A 23,387-nucleotide genomic window follows, 5' to 3' on the forward strand; every position below is an offset into this window, starting at 1 on the left:
CCCACCAAGGTCCATCAAATCCCAGGCCCTCCTCCCACCAGGGCCCATCAAATTCCAGGCCTTCCTCCCATCAAGGTCCATCAAATCCCAGGCCCTCCTCCCACCAGGGCCCATCAAATTCCAGGCCTTCCTCCCACCAAGGTCCATCAAATCCCAGGCCCTCCTCCCACCAGGGCCCATCAAATTTCAGGCCCTCCTCCCACCAAGGTCCATCAAAATCCAGGCCCCCTCCCCACCCATGGTGTGGGTGTCTGTGTGTTGACCATCATTTTTCACAAAGACAAGAATGTCTGTTTTCATTCACAACAATTCACATTAAATATAATCAGGTGTTAAATAATTCCTGTACATAGAAAAAGCAATTTAAGGTGGAGGGAGTAATTAGAGGAGTAAGCAGAATCTGCTCTTAGCAAAAGTCAAGATGCAAACTACATTCTCTCAATACAACAATGTGTTGCTGTTTGCACCGTGGCATTGTTTAACAGGTGATCCCGTTTGGAGGACCATGTGATCTCCAAGGTGACTGTGCCTGTCGTGATCCTGCAGCGACAGAGAATCATGCACGGCGCCATGACATTGGTCGTGGTTGAAGACAAGTTTAATATTTGTTTATATTTTGGTTCCACAATGTCGACTTTATTTTAGTCATTTTATTTTTTGTTACCAAATCCAACTCCTTTCTTTGAGCAGTTACATTTATTTATTTATTTATTTATTTATTAAATCCATTATTTTTCAACCTTTTCTCAGTTTATCACGTCCCCTATTTTATCCTGTCATGATCGAAAAATCTCCGTCTGGTGTCCACTCGGCTGCAGGTATAGGTAGCCATGATAATAGGGCCTAATTACACCTGATGTACCAAGCGATGAAGTGTCTGATATTACCAAAGTGGATTTTCACAGCTTAGAGATCATAAGATATGATGATCAGTGTTTTCACCATATGATGCTGTGATCCTTCAGAAAAGGCATATAGTCTGTGCTGTTCACAATTAAGGAGTGTACAAGTCAATGGGATCATCATGTGTTGCTGCTTGTAGCATGATGTTCTAGTTAGACATGAACATGATTTATGTGACCATTACAGATGTTTTCCTGCGCGTCCTCCACTGGATACTTGAGGGCAAGTCTCAGTACATGGGCCGTTTCACCACAAAACTCGAGGTTGGTGTTAGGTTAGGGTTAGATTGAAGTTTATTTTACCAGCTTATATTTCAGGGTAAAAAGGTGGGGGCTTGGAGGGGGAGGGGGTATATAATCTGATAGATCAGACGATATTCATGGAAAAGCATTATTTGGGGTGAAACATGATGGGTGTTCAAAAAGAGAGATAGGAACGACACGTGATATTATATTTAAAAAACACCAACGTTTTGCAGGTGTGATGCAGAATAGTAATGAAACGTCACCACACTGGTTTGTGGGCAAGATCGACTCAACAGTCTGGCAACATCAATCATCTGGACTGGTCTCCCATCTCTACCGCCTCTGACATCAACTCATCCTGGGAATTCTTCCAAAGTAAATTGCTCTCTCTCATGCACAGATATATCCCATCTCGTCTTCAGTTGTCATACCCTTCCTCCCGTCCATGGTACACGGAATCTTGTGGTGAGGCTGTTGCCCAGAAACAACTTGCCTTCGTCTCCTGGAAAGCAAATCCAACGGAAGGAAATCTCATTTCCTTTCACAAAGCCCGAAACAAGTGTGTGTCCACCCTCAGGAGAGCCAGGAAACAATATCTCTCCGTCTCAAGACCGAACTCTCTTATCTGTCTCCCTCTTCCAAATCCTGGTGGCGTCTGGTCAAATCTGTTTCTGGTGTTTGTTCCCCCTCCATCCCCTCCCTCACCTCAAATGACCACACGGCTGACTCTGCATGTGAAAAAGCTGAATGCCTCAACTCTGTTGTCCCAAACCCATCCCTCTCTGTACCCATCGTACCCAGTCGTACCCAGCTGCTCCTGGACTCTGTGTCCTTTCCTCCTGACAAGGTGGAAAAGTTTCTGTCAACCCTCGACTCTGATTCTGCAACTGGACCTGACGGCATCAGCCCACGGGTCATAAAATCCTGTTCTTCCGCTCTTTCACTCCCTCTCTCTGTTCTCTTCACCCTCTCTTTTGCTCAAGGTCATCTGCCATCTGCTTGGAAATCTGCCAACATCACTGCTGTGCACAAAACAGGTGCAAAAACAGATCCCAGCAACTACAGACCAATCAGCCTTCTCCCAATTATCAGCAAAGTCATGGAATCCATCATTGCTTCAGATATGAAATCTTTCCTCTTCTCCAATGGCTTGATCTCTCATCATCAATTTGGTTTCAGACCTGGTCACTCGACTCTGGACATGCTGCTTCTGCTTTCTCAACAATGGATGGAGGTCCTCAATGCCAAACAGAAAATTAGAGCTGTCTCCCTTGACATGTCACGTGCCTTCGATACGGTCTGGCACCCCGCTCTGCTCACCAAACTCTCCTCTTTTGGTATCCATGGAAATCTCCACGCATGGCTGGCGGACTTCCTCTCTTGTCGTAGTCAACGTGTGGCCCTGAATGAGTTTCTCTCATCTCCTCTTCCTGTTCAGGCTGGAGTTCTCCAAGGCAGTGTTCTGGGCCCTGTGCTTTTTCTGGTCTTCATCAATGATCTCTCTGACTCTCTTGAAAATCCTCTCTATCTCTTTGCTGATGACTCTACTCTCTGTCGCTCCATTCTTCATCCCTCAGATCGGCAGCCTGCAGCCTCGTCACTCTCTGCAGACCTGGACAAAATCACAGACTGGGCAAACAAGTGGAACATGTCTTTCAATCCTGACAAATCTCACACTCTTACGATGTCTCTCCGAAAAGACCGACTGGACAACCCTCCCATCCACTTTCTGAATAATCCTCTCCAAGAAGTTCTGTCACTCAAGCTTTTGAGTCTCACTATCTGCCATGATCTTTCCTGGGAAAACCACATTTCAAATCTGGCCTCCAAAGCCAGTCACCGACTGGGCATCCTCCGTCATGCGAAGTCCTTCCTTGGCACACCTGAGCTCCTCAACCACATACAAGGCTTTCATCCGCAGCTCAATGGAATACTGCTCTCCCCTCTGGGCTGGTGCTCTTGCCTCACACCTACCTCGTCTTCACGCTGTTGAAACCAAAGCATTCAGAATCATTGGAATCTCCCGCGATGAAGCTAACTCCAAGGGCCTCTCACTCACGCACCGCAGGCAGGTTGGTGGTCTTTCCGTCTTCTACCGACTCCTCTCTGGCCTTGCCCCCCCCAGCTCTCTCTGGGCTCTGTCCCGCAAATATTCCTCCAGGTCGCACAAGATCTGCCTGCAACCCTCTTATGGTTAAACTGCCAAAATCAAGACTCTCTGCTCACCTTCACTCCTTCATTCCTATTTTCTCCCGCCTCTGGAACAAACTCCCTCACTCTCTTCAATCCCACTCCACCCTCCAGGTCTTTAAAACAGCTGTTCACCACCATCTCTTATCTTCCCCCATCCAAAAACCTTGATCTTTTCTACCCCCGCTAATTTCACCCCAATTCCACTTTTTTGAAATACCAACTTCTGTCCTGGAAGTCCTTGGTGTCCTTGTGTTTTATACTTCTCCCACCCCTCCCCCTCCTCCTTCCGACGCCTCCTCCCCCCAAGCCCTCTCCCTCCCACACATCTCCCTGCTCTCAAATGTTGTGTTTGTGTGCTTCCCCTTCTCTCCCCATCTTGTTTTCCGCTCCCTCTTTTTATATATTTTGTTTGTCTGGTTGATTTGTTTGTGAAGTAAATGTTAGCTCTTTCACGAGCCTCGATTCAGTATACAAAAAACAAAATATAAAAAAATTGCTTTTGAACACGTTCCGATGAAAATCCAATGATTGGAGATATTTGAACACGTGCTCCGATGAAAATCCACTGATTGGAGATATTTGAACATGTTCCAATGAAAATCCACTGATTGGAGATATTTGATCACGTGCTCCGATGAAAATCCACTGTTTGGAGATATTTGAACACGTGCTCCGATGAAAATCCACTGATTGGAGATATTTGAACACGTGCTCCGATGAAAATCCACTGATTGGAGATATTTGAAAACGTGCTCTGATGAAAATCCCCTGGAGATATTAGAACACGTGCTCCGATGAAAATCCACTGATTGGAGATATTTGAACACGTGCTCCGATGAAAATCCACTGGAGATATTTGAACACGCTCCGATGAAAATCCACTGATTGGAGATATTTGAACACGTGCTCCGATGAAAATCCACTGATTGGAGATATTTGAACACGTGCTCCGATGAAAATCCACTGATTGGAGATATTTGAACACGTGCTCAGATGAAAATCCACTGATTGTGGATATTTGAACACGTGCTCCGATGAAAATCCACTGATTGTGGATATTTGAACACGTGCTCCGATGAAAATCCACTGGAGATATTTGAACATGTGCTCCGATGAAAATCCACTGATTGGAGATATTTCAACACGTGCTCAGATGAAAATCCACTGATTGGAGATATTTGAACACGTGTTCCGATGAAAATCCACTGATTGGAGATATTTCAACACGTGCTCCGATGAAAATCCACTGATTGGAGATATTTGAACACGGGCTCCGATGAAAATCCACTGATTGGACATATTTGAACATGTGCTCCAATGAAAATCCACTGATTGGAGATATTTGAACACATGCTCTGATGAAAATCCACTGGAGATATTTGAACACGTGCTCCGATGGAAATCCACCGGAGATATTTGAACACGTGCTCAGATCATGCTGCTCAGTTATTGGAAGGAGTTAAGTTTACAGCCTCGGCGTTCCGGTTACAGCCTCGGCGTTCCGGTTACAGCCTCGGCGTTCCGGTTACAGCCTCGGCGTTCCGGTTACAGCCTCGGCGTTCCGGTTACAGCCTAGGCGTTCCGGTTGCAGCCTAGGCGTTCCGGTTACAGCCTAGGCGTTCCGGTTACAGCCTAGGCGTTCCGGTTACAGCCTAGGCGTTCCGGTTACAGCCGAGGCGTTCCGGTTACAGCCGAGGCGTTCCGGTTACAGCCTAGGCGTTCCGGTTTCAGCCTAGGCGTTCCGGTTACAGCCTAGGCGTTCCGGTTACAGCCTAGGCGTTCCGGTTACAGCCTAGGCGTTCCGGTTACAGTCTCGGTATTCCAGTTACAGCATCTCTGTAGGATGCAGGATGTACAGCAATAGAGTTGCAAATACAAAGAAAAATTATCTGTTGCAAATTCCTGTCTAAATGTTAAAGAAATGTAATTTGGTCAATAAGAATGAGAGAAAAAGAGGATTTACCCATATCGGATGCTCAAATAATTTGTCCGGGTGTGGTTTGTTGTGTCGTTATGGAAGAAGAAAACCGAAGTTGATTAACATGTAAAATGTATTCTTCACGTGCAGCAACCGTTGGACACACGAGTTGTGCAGTGGTAAATCAAGTCGTTCACCAGTCGTAATAGGTTAGGCCTAGATCCGAGACGGTATGTCCGTGTAATTGTAAAAGAGGTACGCACACTGCATGGATCCGTAGCACTCACGTCATCAGCACTCACGTCATCAGCACTCACGTCATCATATGTAAACTTCAGACAAGACTATGGGACACTACAGTTGTAAAGCGTGCAAAGCATGGTATCAATTCCTGCCCAACTGTAGAACATTCCAAGTTTGTGAACTGTTTGATGAAGATGATTTCCTGTGCTTCATACCAAAATAAATAGCAGGAATGCTAAACATGTTTATAGCTTTGGAGTAGAAAAGTAAAAAGGAGAGAAAAAAAAAAAGAAGATAAACTTTTGCGAAAAAATGAAAATAATGAATAACGAATGATAAATTAGGTTTAAATGAATAACGAATGATAAATTAGGTTTAATTTCACATTTTGTTGACGATGATGTGAAACAGAGAAGTTTCAAGTGGCATCACATTTACAGCATCCACGCGGACGAACCCTCGAGTTGTGAACATTGCGTATGTTTGAGATATTGAGAGTGTGAGAGTGAACAGCTTCTCATTGAGAGTGGATCTTTAAATGAAGCCCTCATGCTCATGGATTGCAAAATGATGCTTCTTTGCTGTCTTTGCGCTTTAGCTCAAATGATGCTTGTGAGTCCTATAAAGCAGGGTTCTTGTATGATCATGTGCCCTTTTATGTCGATGAAAAGCTACATGTTTGTCTACAGAGTGGTCCCATTTATCCTTCGGTACACATTTTAATTGCTTTCCTGTATTATACAATTGTAACTTCATTATAATTTATGGTATTTACATTAATTATTTGTTGTGGCTGGGCTGGGATTTCCATTGCCAGAAGAAAGGTGCAGAAACAGCTTAGTTTTTCTTTGGTGTCTTGAAAAGTTAAATGAAGCTATAGGGTGTGTGTGTGTGTGTGTGTGTGTGTGTGTGTGTGTGTGTGTGTGTGTGTGTGTGTGTGTGTGTGTGTATGTCACGTGAACATGCTAGGTGTTTCAGCTTTGTACTAATTGTATCTATATCCGCCAAATAATCCCCTCCTGGTTAAACTTTCAAAATCCAGGCTCATTGCACACCAGGTCTTTTATTCCTCTTTTCTCCCAAATACTGAACCACCTGCTCTGTCTCTCCACTCTCCATGGCTTAAAGCAGGCAGGGTACAACGACTCGTGCTATCACCCATGATCTTTATTACTCCCAGTAACCCTTCCCAGCCAATCCTCTTGACTTGCTGATGTCAGTGGGTTTTTCTTTTTCAGTTTTTCCCCCTCTCTCCTCCCCACCATCTCTCTCTGCCTTTTCTCTCTCTCCATCCCCACTCCTGCCTGCTTTCTCTCTCTCTCTCTCTCTCTCTCTCTCTCTCTCTCTCTCTCTCTGTGTCTCTCTCATCCTCTCTCCCCCCATATCTCTCTCTCTCTCCATCCCCACTCCTGCCTGCTTTCTCTGTCTCTCTGTCTCTCTCCTCTCTCTCTCTCTCTCTCTCTCTCTCTCTCTCTCTCTCTCTCTCTCATCCTCTCTCCCCCCATATCTCTCTCTCTCTCCATCCCCACTCCTGCCTGCTTTCTCTGTCTCTCTGTCTCTCTCCCTCTCTCTCTCTGTCTCTCTCTCTCTCTCTCTCTCTCTCTCTCTCTCTCTCTCTCTCCACTCCTGCCTGCTCTCTCTCTCTCTCTCCACTCCTGCCTGCTCTCTCTCTCTCTCTCCACTCCTGCCTGCTCTCTCTCTCTCTCTCTCTCTCTCTCTCTCTTTCTCTCCACTCCTGCGTGCTCTCTCTCTCTCTCTCTGTCTCTCCACTCCTGCCTGCTCTCTCTCTGTCTCTCCACTCCTGCCTGCTCTCTCTCTCTCTCTCTCTCTCTCTCTCTCTCTCTCTCTCTCTCTCTCTCTCTCTCTCTCTCATCCTCTCCCCCCATTTCTCTCTCCCTTTCCTGTTCATTATCCCTTTGCTGGTTGTGCCCAATTGTTCCCCCTCTTCCCCAATTTCAATGTAACCTTTGCCCTTCCATAAGCCTCGCTCTTGCAGAAAAATAATAAAATGTTGTTTTGTTGTTGTCAATGAACAGAATTCCTCGGACATGTTTATTTAATGACGTATCAGTGTGTTTGAAAGCAAATAAAAGCTTCCTCAACCAAATGTGAAAGTTTTAATATTTATTTCAACATGGAGTTACACATCCACCGATACTATTCATCTTGAAGCCATAGAGATGATCTTGCCGCATCACTTGGCCCTCCGGAAACAAGACACAAGGAAGAGAGGAGAAAACCAGTCAAAACAAACCAACACTTGTGAAAGAGCTTAAGGGAGATTATAGGACAGATCACTTCAAAAGAAAGGCCAATTCACATTTTGCACAAAACATCTTGCCACGGATAGAGAAGCAAAGAAGAGCAACTCGAAAATGGCGTCGTGTAACGGCCTCAAGCGTTTGGACAAGACAACATGGAAGGAGCGACAAAACATCACATGCTCGTTATTCCACAGACATAAACGTTCAGTAGTTTGATTTACACAAGATTTTGTGCGAACAGTTTAATAAATATCAATATTGTAATGATAAACACAATTTATGCGATTAAAATGCACAGATCCAGTGAAGTCCAGTGGTCTTTCTCGATTTTCTACTCCTCATTAAATTATTAGACGTCAACGCAATCGTGGTTTGAATCCACATCTGAACTATCAATATTACACTACGACACCATAATAACTCTCAATATTACACTACGACACCATAATAACTCTCAATATTACACTACGACACCATAATAACTATCAATATTACACTACGACACCATAATAACTATCAATATTACACTACGACACCATAATAACTATCAATATTACACTACGACACCATAATAACTATCAATATTACACTACGACACCATAATAACTATCAATATTACACTACGACACCATAATAATTATCAATATTACACTACGACACCATAATACATCGCATCATACGTACGCACAGCATACGCAGTGTAACAAGCTATCTTTGAGCAAACTTCTTATTATAAACTTGATTTCCTAACCTCATGCTCCGTCTAGACTAAATATTACCCTCACATAATCATGTGGACCTTATCAAACTATAACTCATGTGAATCCTCTGAGATCAGCCCTCACTGTTGTCCGCATAGTAATTCCTCAGCACGCTGAGCCACCGTTCATCACAAACGCGGAGCAGGTCAGCGGGTCGACGGAGCCCGTGCGGTGCCCATGCGCCCTCATGACAAACGAGGTATGGGATGGAGACTGTATGTGTGTACACAGATGGTTCGGCAAGTAGCTCGGCACAACGAGGGCTCACCGACGTCATCTGATGAAAAATGATGCTGCCCTTCCTGTAGAGAAAAAAGCAGCTCAGAAACACAGGTGCGGACAAATGTTTAGAGGTGCCTCCATAAATCATAGTATCCCCTACTATGTATACAAAAAAATCTCCGATAGTCCTAATAGATCAACACTCAATACATGAAGCAGGAAGTTATGGTACATCACTATACTGCCCAAGCTTTCAAGTCTAAAGTGAAACCTGATATTGGTTGGAAGATTTCCGTGTGGGATATGAAGACGAGCAAGCGGGCGCAATATTGTACAAAGCAACAGAAGCACATGCACAGTGATAACCAAGTAACAGAAAATGGCTGGAAGCATCCACTGGATGCCTGTGTGGGTAAAGACAAGAACGAATCTACGGCAGACATACCGTGGGCCAAGTTCATCCTCCAGACGCCAGTTAAAGTCCCCAAACTTGCTGTAGTGAGTATTGTAGTGGTGTCGGATGCGATGAAGAGCAGCAGCAGTTGTGTCCAAAAGCATGGAGTACGCAAGCTGCTGTTCTTTTCCACTTGTGTAACCATTAAACAAGTTGTAGAGCTTGTCTGCAATCTCTAGGGCAACATAATCCAATAAGAATGGTGAATAATTATTCATCCTCGCTTGTGCTGTATTACATCTAGCGAAGTAAACAGGAAAAAAACATGACCGAAGATTATGAAAGTTATGGTTGAATCAACCTGGGTAACTTGGTTAGCCAATTCCTGAGTGAACGTTGTTAAAAATAATAAAACAAGGAAAACTAGAAAACATCCGAAAATGCTAAGCACCCGCTTTGTATTCGGACTTCTTCTTCTTCCGTATGCTAAACATGAAGAAAACAGCTCAAAAAAAAAATACAAAAAGATTGACGATTTTAGGCGACCTTGACCTTTTGCTCCGATTTGATTCGACCACAAAAGCAATAATTGGCCTCAGTCACCAAATGTGCAAACCTCGCTCAAATTAAACTCAGATGGAAACTTGTGATTTTGTGACCCTTGACCTTCTTGACAGAACACAAGTTACACTCTGAATTGGGTCGCATTGAGTCACTGACGTATTGACTGACATTGATATTTTATGTAACCATGACCTTTGACCTTTCTATCGAAAAAAAACATTCGGCTTCTGGCTTTGATTGGTTGAACTAATTCAGTGACCCAATATGCAAATTCTTAAAATTTCAGGTCAATTCTTGAAGGTTCACTTAAAACATTGACCTTTTGACCATGTTATTAATTTGACTTCTCCATATTCTCATTAAAAAGTTTCGTGTAAAATTTGATGATATCTGAAATGGTAAACGGTAAACTCGGTCTCCCGCTGCATGGGTTGCCAGGCTAATAGAGGGAGGTTGAAGTAGTGGGGGTTGAGGGTGAGGCTAGCTCATAGTGAGGAAGAATCTCAAATAAGCTACAAACACATTGTGCAAACGAGTACAAGTAGAACCTCTTTTATCTGGAATGGTCAGGACCAAGGATGTTCTGGATAAACGATATTTCCAGTTAATCAATATCATTGTCATTAATGGATAAAGAAGTAAATTAAAAACTAGAGAAATGCGACTGTGTTGCCAATATGCCTCCGCAGAGTCCCTGTCCGTGACAACAGGTAGATGTCCTCGTTGACTAACCAAAAAATAAACAAGTTGGATTTAAATCCCTTCAGCTGTTCTCAAGTATCACATTTTTACCAGACATGAAAGGTTTCACATCGATCGGTGAAGCGGTTTCCGAGGAAGGGGTTTCTTAAATATCGGCTTTCGAGCTAATATGTCTGCGATACCACGTGACGTATGACCATAAAAAACGTACACTCTGCATATGTATGGGTCGGGGATCACGTTTGTGAAGTTTGGTGTTGATCGGACAAGGTTAGTTTTTCTACACAATATGGCTGCCAAACCACGTGACCTACGACATCATCATTTTCAAACTATATGCAATAGTTGCTGTTAGATGATATTTGTAAAGTTTCGCATCGATAGGGTAAGCGGTTTCAGATATATTAATTATTTAATATTTTCCTTCAATCCAATATGGCTGCCACAGCATGTGACTGATGACGTTTTTGTGATCAACTTTTAATCACCATGCCTAGTCAATGACACAAAGTTTCGAGTCGGTCGCTTTGGTGGTTTTGGAGAAGATGTTTTTTAAGGTTTAAGGTTAAATCCAAAATGGTTGACAAAGTATGTGACCTATGGTGTCATAAATTTAATATTACAATACAAATGGGTCATAGATCACGTGCATGCAATTTCAGATTTTTAGGATAAGGAATTCGATTAAAACATTTATGGCTGGTATACCGCTTCACCTATGACGTCACAATTATCATAAAAACATTCTGCATGGGTGTCGCTTCTACCCTGAAAGTTTTGTCTCAATCGGACATGTGGTTGCTGAGAAAAACAAGATTTATCCCGTACGGACAGACGGACAACCCGAAAACATAATGCCTCCGGCCATCTTCGAGGGTGGAGGCATATACATGGATGTCGTGTTATGTTGTGCGATGAACCCCTGATGATTAATAAACACAAGTATTATGCACATGTAATATACGTACCTTTAGAATCCTAAGACCTCCAAGGCCTCGCGATATACCTTTAAAACCTTATAGACCTGTAAGACCCTTCAGAAGCCTCAGACCCTTTTGGTTGTATACACCATAAGCCTAAGATCATACACTTATGGTTATTTTTTGGTTGGATACACCTTTTTTTTAACGTATAATCCCAGCCTCCCCGATCTTATACAGTATATAAATATACACTATTGAAATCAAGTTGTACCTCAATCATGAACACGTTTGTGGATGGACGGACAAACGGATGGACGAACGGACAGACAGAAGTGTACCAGTTGCTTAACCCCACTTTTTGCTTCGCGTGTGCGGGGTAATAAAGGCTTCATACCTTCTCCTTTGATGTCATCCACAACCTTGCAGGGTGTGCGCATGTGCAGGTTTGAGGGCTCAGATCGACGTCCAGTACTGTCCACGGTTTGTAAGCTAAATCTGATCAAGGGGAAATTACATAAGAAAAACACATTCAGAGGTTATGGACCAGCCACACAAAAACGCCAAGAACGAGGTTATTTCAGGAGCAAATAAAGCAAAGGAAACAGAAGTACTTGATAGGAAGAAAATACAAACACGCAGCAGGACCCTGGAGGGAGCATGAATCTGCACGTGCAATTAATCAACATGAAGAATTGTTTCATCACTACTTTCGTCATTTTGAGTTTTTAGGTTTTGTTTAATTGGGAGCATACGTACCTTTTTGTGAGGAGTCTCGTTTCCATTCCTGACATGACTATACGCCATTACCCTAGCGCTTCACAGGCAAGGCCTTCCGTCAATGAGTGGACCATCCATCAGATGGCATTGCCGACATTAAGCTGATGAGTTGTTTGCTCGCACTTGTTGCTGCTGACAAACATCAAATTTACTGCAGTTCCTTTCACAAAGAGTAGCTCAACTTCTCTTGGTACACACTTGGTATCTTCCCTCCGGAGAGCCAGGAAACACCATCTCTCTGATCTCAAGACTGAACTCTCAAACCTGTCTCCTTCCTCCAATTCCTGGTGGCATCTGGTCAAATCTGTTTATGGTGTTTGTTCCCCCTCCATCCCCTCCCTTACCTCAAACGCCTACAAACCTGACTCCGCATGAGACAAAGCCGAATGCCTCATCTCTGTGTTTGCCTCAAAATATTGTGTCCCAAACCCATCCATCTCTGTACCCACCATACCCAGTCGAACCCAGCTGCTCCTGGACTCTGTGACCTTCTCTCCTGACAAGGTGGAGAAGTTTCTGTCAAACATCGACTCTAATTCTGCAACGGGACCAGACGGCATCAGCCCACGGCTCCTAAAATCCTGCTCTGCCACTTTATCTCACCCTCTCTCCATTCTCTTCACCATCTCTTTTGCTCAAGGTCATCTGCCATCAGCTTTTAAATCAACGAACATTACCGCTTTACACAAAAAGGTGCAAAAACAGATCCTTACAACTAAAGACCAATCAGCCTGCTCCAAATATTCAGCAAGGTCAAGGAACCCATCATCGCTTTCGATATTAAATCCTTCCTCTTCTCCAACGGCTTGATCTTGGATCATCAATTTGGATTCAAACAAGGTCATTCTGCTCTGGACAAGTTGCTTCTGCTGTTTCAACAATGGATGGAGGTCCTCAATGCCAAACAGGAAATCAGAGCTGTCTCCCTTGACATATCTCGTGCCTTCGATATGGTCTGGCACCCCGCCCTGCTCACCCAACTCTCCTCTTATGTTATCCATTGAAACCTCCATACATGTGTTACATATTTATGTGAATGTATGTGAATTACCATTCAGGTCTTTGCTTATCCGTGTGTAGTATATTAAGTTGTTGTGTAGTTGTTGTGGTTGGAGGGTCAGGAGCCCTTCTGAGGGAGTGGCCGGAAACGGAAGTGACCGGAAACGGAAGAGAAAAAGACACGAGGAAAAAAGGACGAGTATTATTCTTCCTCGCCCCGCTCCGACCAAAAGGCGGGATCGACCTTGCGCTGCGTGGAAAAGCGGCGTTCCGAAGCCTGTCTGGCGAGAGGAATCACCGGGACGTGTACCTGCCCGGTGGAGACGTCAAGTGACGTGGGGCCGTGCATCGACCCCGCGTCTGGTATCGTTCGCGGCACCGTCTAAACAGACGCGTGCGGGTCGCACGTTGGGGCCTAACGCGCCTTGCAAGCGGCGTGGGGTTTGGCTTGCTCTACCGTACCCGCTCCGCGTGGCCACGAGGGGCTGCAGCCACGGTGCCTGGTACGATACCTGCCCGGTGGAGAAACGTCCACCCGGGGTTCGTTCAACCGCCCGAGTGCGGAGACGCCGACCAGTATCTTGGTCAGGAGGGGCCCAGAGACATTGTGAGGAGCAGAGACCGAAAGGGGGTGTGAGTACTCACCGGGACACACATATATAAGATGGCCATCTTACTCATAGGGAATTGATTGTGGCTGGGAAATATTGTTGATGGTTGTGTATTGTTGATTGCTCGGGGAAAATCTCCGTGGTTGTGTCATTGGAATTGTATGGTATCATTACCATTGGAAATATATCCTTGAACATCAGTTGTCTCCTGGGTGAAATTCATATGGATTGCGTGGCGAAAGCGCATATATAGTACAGCTTGCTGGCGGAGTTCCTCTCACGGTCCGGGGGTCACCGAGACCAGGTATTCACCGAGGGGACCACGTAACAGAATTGGGGGCTCGTCCAAATTACGATTTGTGGTTTCGCAATTGGGTCTACGTCCGGGATTTAAAATTGTATAAAATAATAAAATAATAATATTTTTTATTAATTAAAATTTATTAATTAATTATTAATTGGTAAAAAAATTTTTGAGAAATTGGGGTAAAGTCTTGGGTGAAGGTTAACAGGTGTTAACGATAGGCACCATGGCGTTTGTGGCACAGAACTTTGGGGTAACCCCGAGTGAGGCACAGTTCCGAGCGTTGCTAAAGTCGGACCTCTTGAAATTGGCCAAACATTTTAACTTGGAGGTCCGAACTAATTTGAGGAAGGCAGAGTTGCAGGCCACGGTGATACAATCTATGGTGGGATTAGGAACATGGGACGAGTTAGCCTGGGAGTGGCTACCCGAGGAACCAGAAGACGTTGAGCTCCGGAAACTGGAGTTGCAATTACGGAGCCAGGAACGGATTAAAGAAGAAGAAAGGAAAGCAGAAAAGGAAAGAGCAGAAGAAGAAAGGAAAGCAGAAAAGGAAAGAGCAGAAGAAGAAAGGAAAGCAGAAAAGGAAAGAGCAGAAGAAGAAAGGAAAGCAGAAAAGGAAAGAGCAGAAGAAGAAAGGAAAGCAGAAGAGAGGAGAGAAGAGAAGCAAGCAGAGGAAAGGAGAGTGGAACGAGAACTCCAGGAAAGGTTAAAAGAAGAAGAAAGGAAAGCAGAAAAGGAAAGAGCAGAAGAAGAAAGGAAAGCAGAAGCGAGGAGAGAAGAGAAACAAGCAGAGGAAAGGAGAGTGGAACGAGAACTCCAGGAAAGGTTAGCAGAAGAAGAAAGGAAAGCAGAAAAGGAAAGAGCAGAAGAAGAAAGGAAAGCAGAAGCGAGGAGAGAAGAGAAACAAGCAGAGGAAAGGAGAGTGGAACGAGAACTCCAGGAAAGGTTAGAAGGGAGAAAAGCAGAGGAGAGGAGAGCTGCAAGGGACCTCGAAGCAGAGGAGAGAAAAGCGGAAAGGGAATTAAAGGAACGTGACATGGAGCTTCAGCAAGAAATCAAATTCAAGGAGCTGGAGTTAATGAGAGAACGGGGAGAGGCACCACCCTTGCTGACGGGGTCGACACCTAACCAGAAAACCTGGGATGTGGGCAGACAGGTGAGGCTGGTTCCACCGTTCAGTGAAAAAGAAGTCGCGAAATTTTTTCCACACTTTGAGAAAGTGGCTCGACAATTAAACTGGCCGGAGGAGGCCTGGACCATACTCGTGCAAAGTGTGCTGGTGGGGAAAGCTCAGGAAATTTATTCGGCGCTACCAATGGACCAATGTGCAGATTATGAGGTACTGAAGAAGCACATCCTCAAGGCCTATGAGTTGGTTCCGGAAGCTTACAGGCAAAAATTCAGGAATGCCAGGAAGAGGGAGAGTGAGACCCATGTGGAGTTTGCCAGAGTGAAAGAAAACATGTTTGATCGGTGGTGTGAGTCAAAAGGAGTCGGGAAAGACTTCGAAACATTGCGGGACTTGATCCTGGTGGAGGAATTCCAGCAGTGTGTCCACGAGGACATCAAAGTGTACCTGCAGGAAAAGAAAGTACCAAAGTTGTGGGACGCAGCCACCATGGCAGATGATTATGCCTTAACCCACCGAATAGGGGTCCACGAACCTAACTCCTCGCCTAGATCTCCGCAGGGGAGGTGGGGAACAGCAGGTGCGGAGAACGACCATACATGGCGGCGGCCTCGAGATGATTATGGGGACAACTATGATACCCCACCGGTTCGAAATCAGAGGGATGCGGGCCCAAGACAAACTTATAGTTCGGGGGGCCCGAGGCAGACCCCGAGTTTTTCCTCCGGGCCTACTTGCGCGTTTTGCAAGAAACCTGGACACTTGATGTCCAGTTGTTACCTCATGAAAAGGGACAACCCAGAGCGGAGTCCGACTATTACAACTCCGAATGCGATGGCTAGCGTAAGAAATCGCCATCAAAAGGGTTACCAACCATTTATTTCAGAGGGGTTTGTGTCACTGGATGGAGCCTCGACTAACCGGAGACCGGTTAGGATATTGAGGGACACAGGGGCCCATCAATCTTTAATGCTTGAAGGCATTTTGCCATGGTCCGAGGAGACGGCAACGGGGGATAGTGTTCGTTTACAGGGGATCGGGGGCGGTGTTAGTGCTCCCCTTCAGGTCATCCAGTTGGAGTCCGATTTGGTGTCAGGACCGGTCACCGTCGGTTTACAAGCCACGCTTCCTGTAGAGGGTGTATCTGTGGTTATCGGGAATGATTTGGCCGGGGGTCAAGTTTATGGTAACCTGAGGGTTGGTAAAGAGCCCAGCAGGGAAAATAACATCACACCAGCTCAGGATGGCGACCAAAGTGCCAAGTTATTTGTAAGGGGACTGAACTTCAAAACAGAGGAAGAAGTTCTGACCTCTGTCTTCAACAGATATGGGCCGCTGGTGGAAGTGCGGTTGGTAAGAGACTGGGAAACGCAACAGTCAAGAGGGTTCGGCTTTGTCACGTTTGCCAGCACAAAAGACGCCAGAGAGGCAGAGAAGAATTGGAATGGCAAGGATTTGGAGGGTCGGACCATAACAGTAGGGAAGGCATTTCGTAGGCGTCGAGAGGTCTACAGGAGAGGACAACTGGGCGGTAGTTTTGGTAGTGGCCGAGAAGGAGACCGCTATTCATGGGACTACAGGGACCAGTGGTCCCACCCTAATTATTAGGGAAGTTCTGAGAAGTTGAAGCACTGAAGGCGGCGGAGCCGCCGAGCCAAGATTCCTACACGAATTAACCATGAACGCCGTTCCTAAAGGCGTCCATGTAGTGAACTTTCATGCACGGACTAACCGTGAACTCCACGTTCCTCAAGGCGCCCAGGTAGAGAACTTTCCTGCACGGACTAACCGTGAACTCCGCGTTCCTAAAGGCATCCATGTAGTGAATACTCGGCTTGGCCTCCCGGAAAAAGTGCTATCGAGTTGCTTAACTTTGGATCTTTGATCAACCCCTTAACCTTTATTCCCAAGAAACTGACGGTCAAAGTCAGAGGGTCATGAGATGGAGTTTGATTTGGCAGGGACAATGTCGTTGTTGGTACTTAGTCCAGAGGGAGTAATCTGGAGGGGTTGTGGTGAAATTTTGGTTGCTTTATTTTTAAGTGATAACTGTGCCCGGGGGGAACGGATAATGTGGGGGGGGGGGGGGGGGTTGAGTTATCTGGTTTGTTTCTCCAAATTGGCCGGCAAAGAAAGTTTTCGCTGGGTTCAAACTTTCTTTCTTGAAGGGGGGGAGTGTTACATATTTATGTGAATGTATGTGAATTACCATTCAGGTCTTTGCTTATCCGTGTGTAGTATATTAAGTTGTTGTGTAGTTGTTGTGGTTGGAGGGTCAGGAGCCCTTCTGAGGGAGTGGCCGGAAACGGAAGTGACCGGAAACGGAAGAGAAAAAGACACGAGGAAAAAAGGACGAGTATTATTCTTCCTCGCCCCGCTCCGACCAAAAGGCGGGATCGACCTTGCGCTGCGTGGAAAAGCGGCGTTCCGAAGCCTGTCTGGCGAGAGGAATCACCGGGACGTGTACCTGCCCGGTGGAGACGTCAAGTGACGTGGGGCCGTGCATCGACCCCGCGTCTGGTATCGTTCGCGGCACCGTCTAAACAGACGTGTGCGGGTCGCACGTTGGGGCCTAACGCGCCTTGCAAGCGGCGTGGGGTTTGGCTTGCTCTACCGTACCCGCTCCGCATGGCCACGAGGGGCTGCAGCCACGGTGCCTGGTACGATACCTGCCCGGTGGAGAAACGTCCACCCGGGGTTCGTTCAACCGCCCGAGTGCGGAGACGCCGACCAGTATCTTGGTCAGGAGGGGCCCAGAGACATTGTGAGGAGCAGAGACCGAAAGGGGGTGTGAGTACTCACCGGGACACACATATATAAGATGGCCATCTTACTCATAGGGAATTGATTGTGGCTGGGAAATATTGTTGATGGTTGTGTATTGTTGATTGCTTGGGGAAAATCTCCGTGGTTGTGTCATTGGAATTGTATGGTATCATTACCATTGGAAATATATCCTTGAACATCAGTTGTCTCCTGGGTGAAATTCATATGGATTGCGTGGCGAAAGCGCATATATAGTACAGCTTGCTGGCGGAGTTCCTCTCACGGTCCGGGGGTCACCGAGACCAGGTATTCACCGAGGGGACCACGTAACACATGGCTTGCAAACTTCCTTTCTGGTCGCAGTCAATGTGTGGCCCTGAATGGAATTCTCTCATGTCCCCTTCCTGTCCGGACTGGAGTTCCCCAAGGCAGTGTTCTGGGCCCTGTGCTTTTTATGGTCTTCATTAATGATCTCTCTGACTCCCTAGAAAATCCTCTCTATCTCTTTGCTGATGACTCCATTCTCTGCCACTCAATATCTCAACCCTCAGATCGGCAGTATACAGCCTCTTCACTCTCTGCAGACCTGGAAGATATCACAAACTGGTCAAAACAAGTGGAACATGTCTTTCAATCCTGACAAATCTCACACTCTCACTTTGTCTCTCCGAAAAGACCGACTGGAAAACCCTCCCATCTACTTTCTGAACAATCCTCTTGAAGAAGTTCTGTCACTCAAGCTTTTGGGTCTCACTATCTGCCATGATCTTTCCTCGGAAAACCACATTTCCAAGCTAGCCTCCAAAGACAGTCGCCGACTGGGCATCCTCCGTCGTGCGAAGTGCTTCCTTGGCACACCTGAGCTCCTCACCACATACAAAGCTTTCATCCATTGCTCAAAAGAATGCTGCTCTCCCCTCTGGGCCGGTGCTCCTGCCTCACACCTAGCTCGGCTTGAAACCAAAGCATTCAGCATCATTGGAATTTCCCACGATGAAGCTGATTCTGAGGGCCTTTCTCTCTCTTACCGCAGGCAGGTAGGTGGTCTTTCTGTCTTCTACCGACTCCTCTCCGGCCTTGCTCCCCCAGCTCTGTCTGTGCTCTGTCCCCCAAATATTCCTGCAGGTCGCACAAGATCTGCCTGCAACCCTCTTATGGTGAAACTGCGAAAATCAAGACGGTCTGCTCACCTTCACTCCTTCATTCCTCTTTTCTCCTGCCTCTGGAATGAACGCTCTCTCTTCAATCCCACTCCTCCCTCCAGGTCTTTAAAACAGCTGTTCACCACCATCTCTTATCTTCCCCCATCCAAAACCTTGATATTTTCTATCCCCGTTAAAACACCCCAAATCCACCTCTTTAAATCCCCAACTTCTTTCCTGAAATTCCTAGAAGTGTTCATTTACTTTATACCGTGTACCCCTCCCTCCTCTCCCCACCCTCCCCCTTCCAGAGATCTACCGATGTCCCTGTTCTCTGATGTTGTTGTGCTTGTGTGCTTTCCTCTCTCTCCCACTCTTGGCTCCCGCTCCCTTCATTGTATGTTTTGTGTGTCTGTGCGCGTTTTCATGTTCAATGTGTTAGCTCTTACACGAGCCTCGATTCTGTATCCAAAAAAAAACAAAAAACTTGTGTGAGAGCCACTGGAGGAGCAGAGGCATTGCGATGCCTGCAGAGTAATAGACACGCATGTTTGGAAATACTTCAATGGCTCAGCTATAGAAACGGAATACAAGCACAAACCAAGGGAATCTTTAAAAAGAAGACATCGGGAGGGACCTAACTATATGACCTGACATTCCATCAAGTGCGGACATTGAAAACTAGGCAGTGAGATCAGACATGGTGTTCGCATACAACCAGGAAAGGTGGCATTGCTCAATGGGGTGTCAGCACCCAGTGATTTTGACCTAAATAATGCAGAGATGAAGGAGGTGAGAGAGAGTGAAAATACATTGACCATATTGGAAACATTTGGACACAAGCAAGCGAAGGACGAAAAAGGAAAAGGGGAGAACAGTACTCCATTGAGCGATGGGAAATGGCCTTGCAGGTGCTGTACCTTGGATTTTTCAAGGATTGAGTTGGCACGGTGGAGGATGCCTAGTCTATAGCTAGCTCTGGAGGCCAGACTTGTTACACGGTCAAGCTTAGGAGAGGTAATGCATGAGGTTTAGGCCAAGAAGTTTAAGAGACTGAAACTCTTCCAGTGGTTGACCATGGAAATATAAAGGCAACTGGACGAGAGGATACGTTCCATTTATTGGATCAGCATTTTAATGAATTCCAGATCAGCAGAAAGTGATACTTCTGCTGCCTGCGTGTTCTAGAGTATCAGAGAGATAATTAATGTGAATGAGGAACAAGACTGGGCTAAGCACACTGCCTTGGGGTACTCCATCCTCCACTGGCAAAATAGAGGAGAGGGTCCGTTGATAACAATTCATTAACTGCACGAATGAGGGAAGTCGGAAAGAAATCCAAGTACAAAAGTACCAAAGTATGCCAAAGCCAGTGAGCTTAGCAAGTCGAGCAGGAGGCCAAACTGTGTCGAATGCCCAATATATGTGAAGGGGGTCGTCGTTTGATATTTAGGACCTCCGACCGTTGCTGAAAGAGAGGCAGCAGCGAGTCCAAAGTTGAATGTCCGGGATGGAATCCAAACTGATGGCCAGATGTCAGGCCTCATGGAAAGAGGAAAGCATCAATGATGGATTCCATGACTTTGCTTATAATTTGAAGTAAGTTTACTGTTTTTGGTGTTGAGAAGATCGATGTTTTTCACCCTTCGTGTTGTCAGGAATGATGTTTACTGACGTCCAGGGTACAATACAGGCAGCAAAAAAGAAGGATCTGAAGAAGAGCGCAGACGGTGGAGAGGCAAGGGCAGCAGAGGAGGATTTGAGAAAATGGACATCGATACAATCTGGGTCCATCGAGAAAGTTGCGTTGACGCATCATATCACGTGATCTGTATAACTTTACAACGAACGAACAATGCAACTGAAATATAGTTTAAAAATAAAATTAAAATCTGCATTATAAAACACGACTTTACAAAGTGCGTAGGGAGGGAATAAGACTTGTGAATCAGGCAGTTCATCTTCCTGTCTTCCTTTTCACTGTAGCTTGTGAATGTTTACACATCTCATGATGTCTTCTTTAAAAAAGAGGCATTTCACAGTTTTCCTGGCTAATTTGGTTTGGATCCATAACCAAAGTTTGTATTTTCTGACTACCACTGGACAACACTGGACTTCTGGTCCAAGGTTCCTTTTCCACCATTCGTCATCTTCTCTACTCCGAGATGTCTTCAAAAGTTCAGAATAACTGTTCTGTAATTATTGTCTTGTTAAATGTATTTTGTTTATTGTCAATTTGCTTATGTGAGGCATTTATACATCTCGTTGAGTGCTAAGCTAAACCTGGTGTTGGCTTAGCGGTTAGGGTGCCGGCTTGGGATCCTAGGATCCTGGGTTCGAATCCCGGTCGATCGCTGAATTAACGCCAGGGGGGTTGACTCAGCCTGTCATCCTTCCGAGGTCGGCAAATTGAGTACCAGCTTGCTGGGATGAATGATCACGGTGTGTACCCCGGCTTCGAATAGGTACACTGTATCCCTGCGCATCGAAAGAGTGTGACCAAGGGTTGGCGTCAGGAAGGGCATCCGTCCATAAAAACATTGCCTCAAACAGGGAACCATGATTGTCATGGGGCCCGCAAGGCTAACCCCCGCTCTAGCGGGGAAAATGGCCTTAAAAACGATCATTCATTCATTTCATTTGTTGAGCATTTTCAGGTCTACTTTTGTACACATGGATATACAAGCGGCACCACCCCCAGTATTGTCATACAAGCTATACCTACCATGCACGTGAGTCAATACCCCCGACGCCCCCTTCATATTCAATGCATCCAAGTACCTATCCAAATCTAATTTAAACTTGTCCACCCCTTCCACTGCCACTACCTTTCCGGGGAGACCACTCCATGTATTAACCACTTTCCGACTGTAAGACCCCTGATTTAAAACTGTCCTAACTCTGATCTTCTTTAGCCTCAAGCTCTATGGACCCTGGTCCTAACATTGTCCACCTTGATGAAACTCTCTACATGTCCACACCCTTCATTATCTTAAAGATCTCCATTATATCCCCTCTAAATCGTTCCTTTCCAATGCATAAATTCCTGTTTCGTTTAATCGTTCCTCTAGAATAGGAGGCCATCAACTCCGGCCAAAGTGCTCATATAATTAATTATACCTGAATCCCAGCAATGATGCAAATGCAAGGCAAACACACCTTGGATTGCAGGTCAGATATCCATACATTTAATTAATGACGACATGTAATTTCAGGTACATCTTAATTTCGTAAGTATTCATTTGTTCATACAACATCAACTTGACCTTATTTTGTTTTTAGAGACATTGCTTTTTCGTGCTGTTACTTGTGTGCTCTGTACTCTTGCTTGTTTGATTTATTGATGTGCACTACATGACAAAAAGTATATGGACACCCCAACATCACACATCTCATTCCAAAATCATGGGCATTAATATGGAGTTGGTCACCCCCATTGCTGCTATAACAGCCTCCACTCTTCTGGGAAAGCTTTCCACGAGATGTTGGAACATTGCTGTTGGGATTTGCTTCCATTCAGCCACAAGAGCATTAGTGAGGTGGGGCACTGATGTTGAGTGATTAGGCCTGACTCGCAGTCGGCGTTCCAATTCATCCCAAAGGTGTTAGATGGGGCTGAGGTCAGGGCTCTGTGCAGGCCAGTCAAGTTCTTACACACCGATCTCGACAAATAATTTCTGTATGGACCTCGCTTTGTGCACGCGGGCATTGTCATGCTGAAACAGGAAAGGGCATTCCCCAAACTATTGCCACAAAGTTGGAAGCACACAATCGTCTAGAATGTCATTGTGTGCTGTAGCGTTAAGATTTCCCTTCACTGGAACTAAGGAGCCGAGTCCGAACCATGAAAAACAGCCCCAGACCACTATTCCTCCTCCACCAAATTTTACAGTTGGCACTATGCATTCGGGCAGGTGGCGTTCTCCTGGAATCCGCCAAACCCAGTTTCCTCCGTCGGACTGCCAGATGGTGCAACGTGATTCATCACTCCAGAGAACACGTTTCCACTGCTCCAGAGTCCAATGGCGGCAAGCTTTACACCACTCCAGCCGATGCTTGGCATTGCGCATGGAGATCTTAGGCTTGTGTGCAGCTGCTCAGCCATGGAAACCCATTTCATGAAGCTCCCGACGAATAGTTGTTGTGCTGACGTTGCTTCCAGAGGCAGTTTGGAACTCGGCAGTGAGTGTTGCAACCGAGGACAGACGATTTTTACAAGCTACGCACTTCAGCACTGGGCGGTCCCGTTCTGTGAGCTTGTGTGGCCTACCACCTCGTGGTTGAGCTGTTGTTGCTCCTAGACGTTTCCACTTCACAATAACAG

The 23,387-nt window shown here is 45.8% G+C and overlaps 2 protein-coding genes across 2 annotated transcripts in view; one reads left to right on the forward strand and one right to left on the reverse strand.

The window, feature by feature from the left end:
- The window catches only part of LOC137438415 (pappalysin-1-like), a 173,759-nt gene extending 173,098 nt beyond the window's left edge, over positions 1-661 (forward strand). Inside the window, exon 22 of the mRNA XM_078767041.1 lies at positions 486-661. Within this exon, the coding sequence (XP_078623167.1) occupies positions 486-590 (105 nt within the window). The 3' untranslated portion in view covers positions 591-661. The remainder of the gene's footprint in view (positions 1-485) is intronic.
- Positions 662-7,613: 6,952 nt separating this feature from the next.
- LOC137439145 (astrotactin-2) overlaps positions 7,614-23,387 on the reverse strand; it is a 1,262,948-nt gene continuing 1,247,174 nt past the window's right edge. Inside the window, exons 21-23 of the mRNA XM_068134866.2 lie at positions 11,727-11,827; positions 9,195-9,378; positions 7,614-8,829 (exon numbers count right to left, since the gene is read on the reverse strand). Coding sequence (XP_067990967.2) covers positions 8,601-8,829; positions 9,195-9,378; positions 11,727-11,827 — 514 coding nt within the window. The 3' untranslated portion in view covers positions 7,614-8,600. The remainder of the gene's footprint in view (positions 8,830-9,194; positions 9,379-11,726; positions 11,828-23,387) is intronic.

Source organism: Myxine glutinosa, chromosome 13 (genome assembly GCF_964187855.1).
Source record: "Myxine glutinosa chromosome 13, kmMyxGlut1.1, whole genome shotgun sequence".
NCBI classification, from domain to species: domain Eukaryota; kingdom Metazoa; phylum Chordata; class Myxini; order Myxiniformes; family Myxinidae; genus Myxine; species Myxine glutinosa.